The 16666-nt window shown below is 40.1% G+C and overlaps 1 protein-coding gene across 2 annotated transcripts in view; it reads right to left on the bottom strand.

Moving 5' to 3' along the window:
* Positions 1-2400: 2400 nt before the first annotated feature.
* The window catches only part of lars2 (leucyl-tRNA synthetase 2, mitochondrial), a 37195-nt gene continuing 22929 nt past the window's right edge, over positions 2401-16666 (bottom strand). For both annotated transcript variants that reach the window (XM_017309229.1, XM_008432278.2), the window contains exons 13-21: positions 14137-14235; positions 10562-10699; positions 10377-10480; positions 9414-9593; positions 9040-9209; positions 7548-7625; positions 7338-7449; positions 5511-5638; positions 2401-2779 (exon numbers count right to left, since the gene is read on the bottom strand). In XM_017309229.1, coding sequence (XP_017164718.1) covers positions 2600-2779; positions 5511-5638; positions 7338-7449; positions 7548-7625; positions 9040-9209; positions 9414-9593; positions 10377-10480; positions 10562-10699; positions 14137-14235 — 1189 coding nt within the window. In that variant the 3' untranslated portion in view covers positions 2401-2599. The remainder of the gene's footprint in view (positions 2780-5510; positions 5639-7337; positions 7450-7547; positions 7626-9039; positions 9210-9413; positions 9594-10376; positions 10481-10561; positions 10700-14136; positions 14236-16666) is intronic.

Here is a 16666-nt window from a genome sequence, read left to right as displayed (position 1 = left end):
CTTAGACAGTGACGTCAGGAACATCCTCAGAGGATCAAACAGTCCTCCTTGTGGTCAGCCTCCCGCTTAATGAGCTATAGCATTACTGTGCCCTCCTGTGGGAATGCATAAGCCAGTCCAGAAACTAAACTGGCGCAGTGAAGGGTGACTGGGACTGCACTGCTGCATGCCCCACCCTTTCTTTTTTTTTCTTTGTCTTTTAGAGTTTCTCAAGAGGAAAGGAAGTGATTTACTTTAACGCACTAAAGATAACTCATGGTGCACAAGGCTACGGCTGGGGTTTGAAGACAAAGTGAGTCACTGGCAGCACTTCTCTGTTCAAAGTTGTCATGGAAACTGCAGAGCTGACAAAAAGTGTTAAATGGTATGGCGGAGGCCGACAGTGACAAAATTAACTGTCAGAGGAAATGCATCACTGCAGCTTAGGCCTTATTTCTTAAAATGAGAAGAAATATTTTCAATTTTAACTTGTAGTCTAGAGATTTTCTGGCAGCTCTTAACAATCCAAAATAAAGTCACATAAATTAATGCAACTGATAAAGTGTTGCATTGGTATACGAGTTGCGACAATGACTCAAAATAAATCAGATGTTAGCTTAAAAAAAAGAAAGATTGTGTGTGGACTTTATTTTTATTCCACAAAATCAATTCTGGACATTGAAAGAAAACAAAAATCTGAGGTGACGGAAGATAAAGAGCCTCTATCCTTGGCCTTTCCATTTTGTGCTGGGACAGCATTTGGCTGAGCTTAGGTGTGCATGTTTAACAGAGAGAATAGCTAAAACAGGTTTGGCTCTGGTTCTCTTATTCCTGGCCTTTCTTCCTGTTATTCTGTCCGTCCTGAAAGCGCTTCCTGTCACCTGATGGTGGGTGATAAATCACAGAAATATGAAAAGAGGCTAAAGGAATGTTCTGCTTTTTTCTCTCTTTCTCTCTGCAGTTTGTTTTGGGCAAATACGGTTCACAAAATGACACAGGCGTATTTTGAGACGACGCCATTGTTAAAATGCTGATATTAGAAAATTCTTGTGTGGGATGCAAATTTTCAGCACACACCTACAAAAAAAAAATCCTGTGGGTACTGAAAGGTTGTGAAAGACAAACGCTTGCATATATCAGGTGACTGCTTACTCACACGGGCTTTAAAGATAGGCCAGTGGGTGGGCACGCAGATAGATTTCAGCGCCTCCGGCTTGTGGGCTCTTTGAGTGCAATGCTAATGGCCAAGTCATGGTGGCCCACTGCCACACAGACACAGAGCTAATGAACAGGCGCCGCCGGTGATGGGGCACTGAGCAGCTATGGATAATCAAAATGTGATGGCAGAGTAAAAACAGACCCCCACCCCACACCACACCAACCACATTAGTTAAATCCCACTCACCTTTTGATGGCAGCAGGGTTTGGACAGGCAGAACCCAACAGCGCTTCTTAAAACCCAAACAGCAGCTCACGTACAAGAATATTCAAACACTTTGAACTTTTTTTCAGAAATTAACTCAAAATTGCGCAGAACAACAATGTCTAGTGAGAATAGCCTGATGGACAAACTTTTCAAATCTGATGACATTTTTGTTTCAAAACCAATTATCAGAAAAATGTGTCCCCATCTGTGTCCATCCTTCTGACTCCCCTAAATAAAATTCATCACAGGTAATTATTAAACAGAAGCCACTTGTGTGTAATTTAGTCTCAACATAAACCCAACAGTTTGGTAACGGTGCACAGCTAACAACAGCTGTAGGTTGTGCGCTCAACAAACCTGGTAGCAAGAAGAAAGCCATTCCCATAATAAAACATGGTGGTGATGGCAGCATTATACTATTGTGATCATTATTAATTTTTAAAAGAAGGAAAAGGGAAGCTGTTTAGAGTTGATTGATGGAGTTAAATACAGAACAATCCTGAAAGAAAAACCTGTAGAGACTGCAAAAGTCTTGTGACTGGGTGGGAGGAGATTCCCCTTCCAGCAGCAGGTTAATGTCCCTAAACATACCAGCCAGAGCTATGATGGAAACATTTAGATCAAAGCAAACCCAAATCCAACTGAGAACCTCTGGGGAAGCTTGAAAATAAATTTTCACAGACAACCTCAAATCAATCTAACTGTCGTTAAGCTATTTTGCAAAGGAGGATGTTCAAAAATGTGAGGCTCTAGAAGTGAACTCCATGTTGCTCAGAATAGCTTTTCAGCACTGATAAGGGATATCTATACTTGGCTGAGAAGCAGCCCAAACAGGGAGGTGTGAAATGGTGGCACAGAAGAGGTTATACATTTGATGAATGTGTGAAGGACGTCCGAGTCCGACACTTGGGTTCATAATTTATCAACAGAGGTTGAGTAAAACTGACGGCTTTCTGAACCTATCCTGGTCAGGTTTGCAAAGATTACCCACACTCTGTTTGTTGAATGTTTTATTAAAAACCATAAAATATAAATTAAATATTCTTGGAGGATATTTACCTTGATACTTTAAAAGACCAACATACCTTCTCTCTCATATGATATCAAAATATCAACATTATTTGTCTGTCTATGGGTACAGCAGGAAGGCACCGCCCGCCAGGTGCTGCACACAATCTGGTAAACACCCATACATCATTCATTAACCAGGAAGTTGATGAGGGGAGTCCTGGTAGAGAGGATGGCTTTCTTGATGTCACGCTCACTCAGACACTTCTGTCCGATGGGGCTCTCCATCACCAGCTGCTGGACCCGGGTGGGATCTTTGGACACCTGCAGAGGGATGGTCACCGTGCCACAGCGCTTGTTGTTTATCTGAGGGCAGGAAACAGAAGGTAAGCGATGAGAGAATGTTCCAGTTCTTCCTGTGAAAGGTTTTCATCATCTGGCAAACATTCGACCCGACGGATCTGTACCTAAACTCTTTCTTGGAAAAAAACACCACCCTCTAAAATAACACACTCCATCTCTATGTCTGCATATGCAACGCACTCTTTCAAACACGTAGTTAGTGGTAGGTATGGGAAGGCCACTCGGTCATGTGTGCTCAGAGGCAAGTGCATGCGTGCGCATGGTGAATGTGATCACGTCTCTGGAAGTGCTTACAAATTAATGGTGTGTGGATGAATGGATGTTTCTGAGGCCCCTCAGCTCAGCCACGACCGCTATTCTCCTTTTGGTTTGTCCCACGTATTTGGGACAGGCCCAAGTGCATGATTAGAAGAAAGAGGGCGCGAGGAATCCCACAACAGACAGTCGAGTCCAAGGGAAAACCAGCCTCACTATCCTCGATGACTGGGAGTTCAAACGTGTGCGCTTACTCCAAGTTTGGAGAAGAGGGAATATCGGGAGATCTTCACCTCAGTCAGACCCACTCAGGAAAATAATGGAAGTTTATGATTAAAATCAATACAGAGCGCAGGCTACCCATCTGATGAACCATAATCAAATATCACTATGTGTCTAGATTGATTTTATACTCTTCAGAAATGAAAAACAGCAGAATATTATTTTCCTCTGCTTCCAGTGATGGTTATTGGTAGCTAAAAGCTTAAGTTAAAGAGACAAGAAAATTGAAAGAGTCTTCGACCTGTGGCTTCAGAGTCTCACACTGTTTGGTCAAAAAAGGCTACAGAACCAGGCAATGTATGAGCATAAGTATAATCACAAATGATATTATATTTAATCATATACGAAGAACGGGATGTTCTTCTAAAGCAGATTTCTGCAAATGTTTTCTACGCTTTCTACAAAATCTTTTCACGTTTTTCTTCTAACACTGGCTGATAGTCCCACTTTCTCTTCAGAACCAAACATTTTTTCAGAGGAATGTTTTTTTTTTTATTTGTTTGTTTCTTCATCCACTCAACTCTGACCTATAAAAGACTCAATCTTGGGAAAAAAAAAATGTTTTTTCCGAAGAGCTTTTAGCCGGAAGCTTGAAATAAAATGCAACTAAAGGTTGATACATCTCTAAACTCCTGTGTAAAGTCTTTGCAACTTTTTTCTTCTTTTTCCAAAATGCATTATTTTTAGATATAATTTATCGGCCACAAATAGTTCCATTTAGGACCTAAAGCAATTCCTTTTCTTTTCACACTGTCAACATGCTGCCATAGGTAGGTGCAAGAACTGGATAAAAAAAATAAAAATAAGTGAAAAGGCAGCCAGGATGAAAATAACTTTTGCAGACCTTCAGAAAGTCAGAAGGGCTCATTTAATTTTTTTTTTATGGAAGTGTACTGGCCAAATTACTCCTACAGAGTTCTGACTGATAATAAAATCTCCAAATCTGCACATACGACACACACATATATCCTTCACAAGGCAAAACAAGAGTTCATTTTAATTTCCTGGACCAATTTGTCTATTCATGCTGAATCCCATTACATTACCTGCTAATTTGCCTTTTCCTAAGGGAGTCTAAACTTAAACCTTCATTGAATCTAACCAGAAAACATATTTGAAGCTTTAAAACTGAAAAATGTACACCACGTCGTGGACATCCTTTTTAAGCCTCATAAGGAAGACACACCCTTGTGATGTGACAGATTTAGGTCTCCACAACATGAGTAGTAACTAAGCCACACACCCACAAAAATTTTCACTGTTTTCAAGTTAACAGTCAAACGAGGAAATACCAGTGAGGAATAACACCGCAATTCTGTTGCAGACCTAATTATGACCAACACGTCTGTTTAGTTTAAACTGCACTGCCTGCCCTGCTGGCACATAAACTGACACACACAGGTATTTGCATTAATGTAGTCATGTGCACACTCAAGGCTAATTATAGTCTCTGCTGAAAATTACAGAGTTTGAATGTAATCATGAGCTGAAATGTTGGCGAGTTTGAGGGGAAAATGACTAAGGCTTTTGGTGTTCAAGAAAAAACTATATTTAGAATAGAAATTACTCAAAAATAAACTTAAAGAGTTTGCTTGACCTCTTTATTTATTTAACTGGTTCCTGCAATGGCAATTAACTAGAGCAATTTAGTGTTTATGTTGCCAAAATACATCAAACAGATTATATGTACACAATTTGTAAATTGGACTATTAAAAAGAGGTTTGTTAGCATCAGCGTTGCAAACAAACCTAAGCTAATGGACTGTGGAGTTCATTTGGAAGTCCAAAATAACAAATGTATTTCAAAATAAGAGGCTCAATCTTATAATATGAAATTTGTTTATAAGCCGGACTTTTAAAATGTAGTTCACTGATACCTTTCAAAGTAAAGCACCATTATTTCAGGGATTAGGTAACTGAAACATAGTGGCACATTAGTAGATGTACTAAGCAGGTAATAACAAAGGCACAATGTTTGCCTTTCAAAATAAAAAACTCAGTAGATTCCACATTATTAGTGTGAGGAAAATGGGTTTTCCTCACACTAAAACAAGTGGTAAGCACAATTAAAACCCTTTAAGGAATTTTTCTAAGTATCACTCAGACAAAGTTTGTCACTATTATTAAGTGTTCCAGTTGCTAATAAATCAACAGCGCATCAGTGAGTTCATCTCTGACAGTGTTCATGCAATCCTACCAGCACAGACAGCTCCACAAATTCAGGGGCCTTCAGATACTCGGGGTCCACATTTGGCCAGGGCTGCTGCAAGACATCGCCTCCCCGCAGCAGCAGGGGGCTCTGGGGGTTCGTCACTGTGCAAAGACCTGGGGAGGAGAGAACACAGGAGGTCTTTCAGACTAAATATAGAAATGCTGAGGCACAAGTAAGCAGCTGTTAAATACGTCTTAACTACAGTTTGGGGGAAAATACAATAAGACGACATAAAAAGGCTGAAAAACAGCTAAACGTTGCACCTCGTGTGTTCCTGACTTCCAGTTAAACCAGTGCATCACTCTGCAAGAATGATGCACACACTCGGAGGAAGGATGTGTACTTCCTCTATCCTGAATGGTGTGTGTGTGTGTGTGTGTGTGTGTGTGTGTGTGTGTGTGTGTGTGTGTGTGTGTGTGTGTGTGTGTGTGTGTGGGTGTGTGTGTGTGTGTGTGTGTAAAATTACACAAGCCACCCAGAGTGAAAGGCCCAGCACAGCTGAGTGCAGCAGAGGTCATGTTGGTCTGTCCTGTTTATGAATTGTTTTAGGAACTGAAATGCGTGAGCACAAACAAAACTGAACACACGCTCCTTCCTTCCAGCCATCATCTGTCAGGTTTTCCAGACTCTGCCCATCAGGTGGACCCGTGTGCTTTTCCAGTGTGTTGAAAGTCCGTGCACGTACGTGTGTCAACAACAATAAAGGCTAGGACCCGGCCAAGTTTCCACATGAGGCACAAAAGGTAACACTAGATTTTCCTCTCTATTGTTCGCTCACCACAAAAAGTCAAACAGAACTGACTGCTAAACAGAGATGTAAATAATTCCAGTTAAAATGTACTAAACAGACATAGACACATCTCTTGGCACCGCCGGTAAAGAAATGTAAAGATTTGTGAAATGATTGCTGTAGTGTAATCGCCATAGTTAGAACAATCCACCCTTTAACTTAAATGCAGCTATTCAGAGAGAAATCCTTCAGTAAGAAAATGAATTACGAAAATTGCACATGACATAAATATTGCTCTTTCACAATAATTAAGTGCGACTACACTTTTCTTCAATTCTTGATTTATTCTTGATTTTTTTTTAAAAGTAGTCAAGGTTCTCAAGACCTCTAATTGCTAACTTCTAACTTCTGGTTTTTCTGGGTTTTAAACTTGGACCAGTTTCTAATGTCCACTATCCACAAAGCTGGGCGAGATCCTACAGAACCCTCCAGGGAAGAGGATGATAAGGAAGGTAAACAAATTTCCAATGTCCTCTGTTACAGAACAGCAAGCAAAAAGGATGAATATATGGAAAAGCACAGTTAAACATAGAGGAGGATCTGTGATGCTGTGGGCCTTTTCCTCCAGAATAATAGAACTATTTCTACAATTGTTAGTGTGACATTAAGCTTCTGCAATAAAAGATGAATAGGATTTTTGCACATCTTTCACTGAATGTGCCAATAACTGTGAATGGCACTGTAATAGTGTTAAACTGGCTATTAGGGTATGTATTACTATGCTAGATGTGTTTATCAGATGTTACTTCCTCTGACATTATGCAAAATAGCCTAATTTTACTATGAGCTTCCCTAACCAATGCTACCTTAAAATGTCATCTGTATTAAAGTGACCCCCCTCCCCTACCCCTTTTAGGACTTTAAATTCAGAAGGGCTTCATGGACATGTCAAATAAAAATACCCACCGTGCTTTTCTGGCAATGGCATAATAGCCGATGTATAAATCATTCTCTTGAAATGCACACTCCACCACATGTGTGTAAACGGTTGAGTCATAATTAGCAGAAACAATGTCACTCACCTGCCCAAAGCTCAGAGGCCAAGTGAGGAGCCATGGGTGCCGTCATTATAACAAGGGCAGCCAGAGCTTCCTCAAACTCCACACTGTGCTGCAGGACTCGAACTGTTGCACTCTAATTACCCAGAAAAACATGTTCAAATGTGAGATACGTAGCAGGTTTTGAACAGTAACTGAGACAGATCTGTTCAAGATAATGAAGGAGATGCTCACACTCAACGTGTTGGTAAGGCCCATTAGGCGAGAGAGGGCTGCGTTGAACAGAAAGTCTTTAGTGAAGTAAGCCATCACCTGAAAATATGAACACAATAAGTTGATTAGACCAACAAAATGGTCACTATGCATTTTATTAATAGACACAGGATATGTGATATGGACGAAAGAACTTTAGGCTCAGTGTTCCCATTCTGGGGAGAAGAACCCGTTTTAGAAACGCCTGAGAAGAAGCGTAATCAGTGTGGCTTTTCTGTGAGACACATCAAAGGACGGCCTCAGCTTTAAGGCCTTTGAGCAAACAGCCTGAGGTCCTTTAAAAGCTCGAGTCCGACATGCAGAGGGAGGGGGACCCAACCTGGCAGCCGAGGGGGAGCTATTTATAAAGTGTGAAAGGAGACACAGTGGATTTAAAATCAATTTTCGTCCTCTTCTGCTGTTGCTCTTTACTCTAGGGGTTTCAGGTTGCGACAGATTCATCAACACGACCGGGAAACGTGTGATGAGTAATGTATTACTGAGGTGTGATCATGTATGTACTTTGTAACTGAGAAACAACAGCCTGTCTGTGCTTACACTTTCTATAAGCATGTCAGGCAAAACTTCTTCCTCCAAAACCACCAGACTAGATTTTTACAAAGTTTTCTACAAGCCTACCTCATGTTGTCAGACAGGTCCTGTTTCAGGGATTTGTTAGGCAATCATCAGCCTTGGGACTGTCTCATAAAAAAATGAACTATTCTGTTCAAAAAATGCAGTGATTATGATTAATCCATGACTGATGAAATAATCATGTAAAAAAAATTATTTTTATTTACTTAGGTCATCTGTGTCTGACATTAAAATCAGTTGAAGATCTATTTAAATGTGACACAAAAGCAAAAACAGAAAAAAAGCATCTTTCTGCATTTATCTCCAATTCCACAAAACAATTACGTGAAATTGCCTTACATTTTAGTAATGCAGTATAAGGTTCTTTCACTGCTTTTCAAACATTTGGACTAACTTGAGTCAGGTCTGTTTTAATAGTTATAACCCTCAGACCAGCAATTATGGACAAGAATATCCTACACTAAATACAACTTAACAAAAAATAAACTTATGATCTGTGAATGTTGTATAATTGTTTGCAATAATAATAATAATAATTAAAAAAACGATGCTTTGATGCATTGCTTGGCATTTCACAAAATCTCCTAAAATCATTTTCTATTTATTCCTAAAATGTTGATATGTTCTGGAAATTGATGACTTTTTAAAAGATAATTTGAAGTTTAAATGTCACAGAATATCTGAATAAATAACTTTCTGTAAAAAAAACAAAAAGCAAAATCTGGGAATTCAAATAAGAGCTCATTCCTGCCCCCTGCTGGTAAGAACTCCTTCAATCTCACGTTTTAATGACGTGATTAAAAGCTCATTTTTAAAACACAGGACAATTTTAGCCGACATTATTAACAAAATTGGCTAAGCAACACTAAAAAACACCCACCTCCTGAATTGCATAGTTCTTGTTTCCCCAGATCTTCTTGACCTCTTCAAGCTCTTTCTTTTTCAGCAGGGAGTGGTTCGGGACTTCACCGAGTTGTCGAGCTCCTCTTAGCTTTGTGACAAGCTGCCAAAGTCGAGTCTGCCAACGCAGAACCCCAGGAAGTGTATCATCTGGAACACGAGGACAGAAAGGATATTTTGACACTTCATGGTAAATAAAAACCTAGGAACTCTGACAATTATGTTGTCAAAAAAAGACACTTTCTTAAAAAAAAAATACTCTCACAACATCGCTATGTAATAACCTTACTCTTAATTTAAGCTTATTGATAACTTAATGTATCCGTGTCATTTTGCAGTAGCAGCCAGACTCACTCTTGACGTTCCAGAGGATGTCTTGTTCGGGAGGCGCAGCGTAAAGGATGTAGAGACGGACGGTGTCCAGACCGTACTGCTGCACCACCTCCTGAGGGTCCAACCCGTTGTGTTTGGACTTGCTCATCTTCTCAAAGGTCACCTCGACTCTGCCACCGCTCAGAGTCACCGGCCCCTTCCCTGGATCATAAGACTTGCCGTTTCAGGAATCTCATTTTTTAAGAGCAACAACATTAAAGTCATCATGTTAACACATAAAATGCTATGTATCGTTTGCTCATTCCATGTTTAGCAATATTGGATGAGAGAAAGCCACAATGCTTTTAAAAAGCACTCAGCCCCATTGAATGATTTTTATGTGGTTTTATGTCTGACAAGCAAAGTACACAGAGCTTTCAAATCTAAAAATGAACAAAAATTCAAAAACGTATGGTATGATTTTGTATTAAGCCCTTAACTTTGAAACCTCTAAATAAAATCCAGTTGCTGTTCTGTGAAGGCCCTGCAGGTTCATTTGAGAACTAAAAAAGCAACGATAAGATACTGCTAATATCTCACAAGAAAGGCGGAATTTGTTTTGTAATGTGACAAATGCGATCAGGTTAAGAGACATGAACATCTGATCAGTTATTGTATGATCAAATAAGGGATTTCTGGTTATTCAATTTCTAAGCTGTAGACTGAATATCCTTGAGGGAAATTACTTATTTAGTATTTTAGGTTTAGTAACTTATTTTGTTAATTTTGTAATCAGGGTACAATGTCACCAAGTTGGGAATAAGTACAGGAAAGTACCATTAAACAAAAAGGGCTTACTATTAAAAACATGTAGAAAACAGAAAAGAGTTAAAAAAAAGACCTCTTTCTTTTATTTGCTGAACTCCATGAACAGAAGCTCTCTTCACCCATCTATTAAAAACGCGTCACATTAACAAACACGCGGCAGACCGAGGTGCAGCGTACCTGTGAACTCGATTTCCTCTTTCTTCAAATACTGCCCGCTGCCTGCCAGTTTAAATGTCTGACCTTTGATCAGACCTTGTACCAAAAGTTTTGAAAACGGCTCCCTGCAGAGCAGAAAGTTCATAAGCTGATGTGCAAATTAAATATACGTGCATGCCAGAAGAAGATATGTAAATGCAGTCCACCTGTGAGTCACAAGGCCTTGATCCCTGGAGAAATGGCAGAGGAAGCGGGCGTAATACAGGTGCATGACGGCGTGCTCCTTCCCGCCAATGTATATGTCCACTGGAAGCCAGTGATCGGCTAGCTGAGGCTCAAACGGTCTGCAGAGACAAGGTCCATTTATTCTTTAGTAACAAAGCTGAATTAATATATATACAATCCTGAAATAATGTCCTTATGATCAGTCATAAATTCTTAAAAAACTTACAGACAACTTTGCTACTCTCCCAGTCTATGAAAACAATGACTCATTGGTCCCAATAAGTGATTCGGTTAAGAACAACTGTTTAATGTAAACATTCATCAACTAAAGAAATAAAATTACGATATGCTAAAACAGAACAAATATATTAGCTGGTAACCATAGAGACGCTATTAATCATTGTATGAAGGTCATGTTTTCATCCTTTTTAGAGTTAGTGTTGGGTGCCTTCAAACTGTTCACCAGCCATTAGGGCTATTGAAAAAGAACAAAAAAACATGCTGCTGGGTTGTTTTGGATTGTTGTGTCCATCAAACCCAACACTGACCAGAGAAAGCAAAGTGGAGAGCTGCCTGAGGAGCCGATAGTCATGTTAAGGGTAAAGGCTACAAAACCTCCACAGGACCTCTAAGAAGCTTCATGTTCCTGTGAACACAGCTTGGGACTGTAGCCAACTTCCCAGCATGTTTGCTCAAGAGGAAATGCAACTCCCGGTAGATCAGACAGATTGGCAGAGAGAAATCCAAGGACCCAATCCACTTGAGCTGAACTCCAAGGTCAAGGCACATCACTTTCTGATCGCAACATCCGTCTGATTACCAAACACAGCAGCCTTCGTGGAAGAAGACCCAAGAGAGCTCCACTATTATCAAAAGACACAGGAAATAAACACAATGGATGCCAACAAGCCACAACATTTAGGGGAGAATATCTATTGGTTTGATGAGGAATAACTGGATTCTTCAGACAAGTCAGATCAGCTCAATGTTTACAAAGTAAACATTGAGTTTATTGAAGCTTTCTCAGTTTAGTTTAGGGGCCGAGTTGCTGCTTCTTGGAACAGAGAAGCCTTTATTTGAGCATTAAGTCTCCAAACTTCACACAATTATGACTGAGAATAAATCAACGCTCTGTGAGCCCGTTGAGTCTCGTTCGACTTGGATACGAAATGAAGAACGAGTGACGACTAAACCTTTTCAGCTTCAAGTCATTTCACAAATGGGTTTTAATGTTTTATTCGGATTGCTTTTCGATTGGTGCCAGCAAATTTGTGTGCATCTGTAAGTCCAAACTCTGAGGAACAATACATTACATATTATGTCTTAGAAGTATCTTCTATTGAGATAAAAGAGAAATCAGCGGTCCTGTGCAGCTACTCTAATATACCAATCATATGTAAATCAGCAGGTCTAAACAAGGAAATTGCTTGGCAGTTTGCTGAAGTGCAGCACTCAGGTGTTTGTGAACATAAAAGCAAAGGACAGACTAGAGCGACAATTTAGCCAAACAACAGTTGCTACCCATCAATCGGCGAAAAGTTAGAAATAACATACACAAATTCATATACAAATTCATGACAACTGTAAATATTTCCAGAGGTAGATGTTCAAGTAAGATAGCACCAGGATCAGATTGCACAATGTGAAAAGTTATAACCAAAACCCCAGCAGAAACACCTCAGATTGATTAGACCTCATTAGAAATCTTTATTTATCAAAAACACACAGGACAATGTCTCTACTGTGAAGAGCTGATGACTTGGACCTGTGTGGCCTTGACAGGACGTAGGCAGCTGTCAGTGAACATGTCGACCATGAACTCTTCTGTATATACCAAAGTATTTAAAATTAGTCAAATGTAAGGCCACCTTTCCAACAGCTGAAGCTCAAGTCAGGTCATACGGCAATGACATGGCCCTGAGGAGAGCAGCTAATCTATAACAGGATGGCAAAAAAAGAGAAAGGAATCCAGGTGTGACAATGACCCAGTCAAAGGTTGGACTTAAATCTGGACAAAAATATGATTGAAACAATCAGGAAGCTCTGCATAAATAAATGGTCGCAATCTCCAATGAACTTAAATGGAGGACATTTATATAATTTAATAGTTCGACAAGCAGCAGAATCATTAAAAATGAAAGGGGAGTGAATTTGATGCTTAGATTTAACTAAAACATTTATTTTATGAATAGCGTTGCTGAATTATTCACTGGAGGGGTAGGAGACTAGACATAATAATATGTCCATAAATTTATTGCAGTGCATTTGCATGCAAGCTTGGCCACAGACTTTCCCAGGCTCATCCTGCAGAGGGCAGGCTGATTCTGACACACAGACAATGCAGGAATCAGACAGATGCATCGTTCAGCTTAACTGGCTTCACTCTCGCAGAGAAAAAGAAGCAAACATGTTAACACTTGAGTCAAACTGTGTCGTTGGATCTTGACAGGTCTGCTGCATGTGGTTAGCCTGGCTCTAGTGATGATCAGCTGTAATGACGCTCTTTTAGGCAGGCTGCTATCTCACTGTGTCTTTTTTTAACACCGGTCATTTGTCTCCTTCAGACCTCTCTGACTCTCACCTTCCCTCTGTGACTGGTAGGGTCTCCAGATGAAAAAAAAGAAATTCCCAAAATGTAAAATTATTTAGCTTGCTTGCAGGAAACCAAACAGCAACACTCAGCCAAACACAGAGCGCCACATAACCCCAAAAAATTGAATCTGTTTCCACAAACTTTGAACATCTCTTATTTCTTTTCATCTTCCTCCCTCTCTGTGTGAAAGGCTCAGCGGGGCTGACTGAAATGCACAAATAGTGTAATTGCTTTTTCTGTTGTGCCATAATCTGCCCAGCTCTCTAAAGCAACAGAGAGAGCAGTCTGTTCTGTTGCAAAGCAGCTTTACTGCGAGGTCAGGGCAATGGGAAATTAATCTCTTTTGTTAAGCTCCGGGTATCGCCACCATCCCAGCAGGTGACGGCCGCAGCGCCATAATCTCTGGCGGAAGAAAGCGAAACTTTTACTCGAGTTTGTGAGTAAAAGTAAAAGCAGTGTGTGAACATTTAAATTACAAAAAAACCAAACTGAAAGACAGTTTACAATGCACATTAATTTACATGATGAAATTGATCAAATTCAATACAATAAAGTGTTTCAATATGTTTCATGTCAGAATTTCATCCTTCTGCCAACTTAAGTTTCAAAGCTTAGTCCAGAATTCACTGTATCAAAATAAAAGTTCACTGAATTTATTGCAGACATTTCCAGTGTGATCAGGTTCTATGAACTCATGCAACCACTAATAGATGGGTGGATGAATTGACAAACGAATGACTGAATGATAAATTGATGAGTTATCAATGAATGAATGGATCATTTGGAAAATACTTCAAATCTAAACATTACAAACTGAGGAACCCTGAGCTATAAAAATTTTTGTTTGAGCCAAGCTTGTGTGTGCATGCAGAGAAAACAGAGAATGCATTCAGATCCCAAACAGAAAGATGCATGGCAACCACATGGACGTTCATTTGTTAGGGGTGAGGAAATGGCACGAACCTGTCTCTGTTGTGAGGGTCTGTGTATCTGAAATAATACCAGGCCGAATCCACAAACGTGTCCATGGTGTCGGTCTCCCGCCTGGCAGGACCCTGGCATCTATCAGGGGAGAAAAAAAAAAACAAAAAAAAAACAGAGTTGGCAGAAGCGGGGCATCAGTTAATATTAGTTGGACAAATCAGAGCGCACGAATGAGACGTGTTTTGGGGCTCAGACAAACGTGTGTGTTTGATGTTCTAAAGCCGATTCCATCTGGCTGAAAGGGTCACGTCTCTGCAGAACAGCACAGCTGAAGCCCGACTGGCAGCACGGCTCTGTTCCCGTGCCCCTACTAACAGGCTGTGCTAACAGGACAGGCCTCAGTTCTGATTGGGTGTTTGAGTTGGAAATGCCGCCTCATGGCTCCTTTCGATCCAAGCCAAACAGCACGTTGTATGTACAACATGAATCTGCCAGCAGCCCTTCCACAATGCAAGGAAGGACACTGACAAAGACGTTCAGAGAGAAGAGCTTCTGAAGGGGTTTTTCTTTCTTCTTCTTCTTTTTTGCTTTAAAATTAAAGCATTTCATGGAACAGTGCGTGTCTGCCTTTTTAGTTTATAATGAGTCTCAGCTGATTTCAAATCGCAGTCCCAGAAAGATAAACAGAAAAACAGCTCAGGGCTCCACCACAGAGCGAGGAGCGGCTGGTGCAGCTTCCTGCACCGTCTGTGTCACTGTCTGTCCAACATTTCCCGTCTCACAGCAAAACTTTTAAATCACATATTCACCAACAGACTCACTAGGAGACACAAACGCCTCGACCACCTACCATACCAGTCTATAATAAGGATGTAATGATGAGGTAAGAGCTGACGGTTGCCAGGCAACAAGGCTAAGGTGTAGCAAGGTTAATGTTTGGATGCCAGGTGTTATTTCATGGGAAGAAATCTCCGCAGTTTAACAAAGAATCAGTCATCAATAATAAAAAAAGCAAAGTTGCTTAAATAAAAAAAATTACTAAAGTACGCATAAAGTTGCATCTGTAAAGATCTTTCTTATTTTAAAGACCAATTGATTACTACATTACAGATAAAGCGCTCTTGAAAAAGTAATTCGTACCCTTTAACTTTATTAAAACCATAAAACATCACTTAACGATTTATTGGTTTTATGTAATAAAACAACACAAGTAAAAAGTAATTGTAAAGTGTACGGAAAATGATTTGAAATGATTTGCGAATGAAAATCTGACAGCTGTGATGTACATTTGTGTTCAGTTCCCTTTATTCTGATACCCTATATAAAATCCAGTGCAATCAGTTGTCTTTAGAAATTGCCTATCTGTCACAGCCACCCAGCTAAACAGACTGACTGAGTAAGGAGAGCATTAATCAGAGGCAGCTAAAAGTCCCACTGTTACTCTGGAGGAGCTGCAGAGATTCACAGATCAGATGGGAGAACTTGTTAAAAATCTGATTTTGATGGAAGAGTAACAGAATGAAGGGCTTTGTTGAAAGAAAAACTACAACAGGAAACTAAAGCTGCACATCACCGAGAACATATCATATCATTCCCATGGAGAAACATAGTAATGGCAGAATCATGATGTGGGGATATTTTTAGTTAGTAAGAACAGGGAAACTATTTAGATTTTAAAAGAGATGGATGAAGCCAAATAATTGACAATCTTAGACAAGAACTGTTCAGCCGCAAAAGAGTTAAGGCTGATAAAGAGATTCACTTTCCAGCAGGACAATGGCTGTAAACATACAGAGTTAGATTGAAAGGCTTCAATCAAAGCACACTCATGTGTAGGAATGTCTCATTTATGCCCCAGAGATAGATATAGTCAAGAATGTTCTCAAATACTTTGTTGAATATGACTGAGAAATTTCCACAGAACAAAACACTCACCGTCTCTAGATGTGCAAAGCTGGGAGAAAGATACGCAAAAAGAAGCTTGACTCAGCAGTCTACAGCACTACTGCATGTTTCATTTTTATTTGTTAAAAATTTGAAACCCATGTTTCTATTAATATCTTTTGTAAGTCTATCACATACCATTTCAATAAAATAAATTAAAGTTTGGTGTTACGTGACAAAGTGTGAAATACTTTTCCAAGTCACAGTACTTGCCTCTCCTGAACAGATGACCAAGCAGAAAAGCTTTGTCTGCTGACACCAGTCCTCTATGCTTTGTCTGCTGACACCAGTCCTCTATGCTTTGTCTGCTGACACCAGTCCTCTAAGCTCTGAGAGGATCCCAACAACTAAACTAGCTAACTAAAATCTGTGTGTCCAGAAGTATTTAAAGAGTGCCTTTAGAGTACGAGCCAGAAAGAGCCAAAAGGCTCTCAAACAGATGCGGGAAAGGAGGCAGCTGCCCACTCTATAAAACTCCTTTTCCCAGAGAAAACAGAGCTCCATCTGTTGTGTGTCTGTGAGCCTGCCTACCCCAATGTGTTGGTGCTCTGCAGACCAGGTGGTCTCTCTGTTTACCTGTGGATCCATAAAGCTCTCACAAACACACGCGCACATACGCACACAC

The sequence above is a fragment of the Poecilia reticulata genome, linkage group LG16, assembly GCF_000633615.1.
Source record: "Poecilia reticulata strain Guanapo linkage group LG16, Guppy_female_1.0+MT, whole genome shotgun sequence".
In the NCBI taxonomy this organism is placed as follows: domain Eukaryota; kingdom Metazoa; phylum Chordata; class Actinopteri; order Cyprinodontiformes; family Poeciliidae; genus Poecilia; species Poecilia reticulata.
Note: the sequence above shows the minus strand (reverse complement) of the source record. Positions and strands in the feature narration are given on the sequence as shown.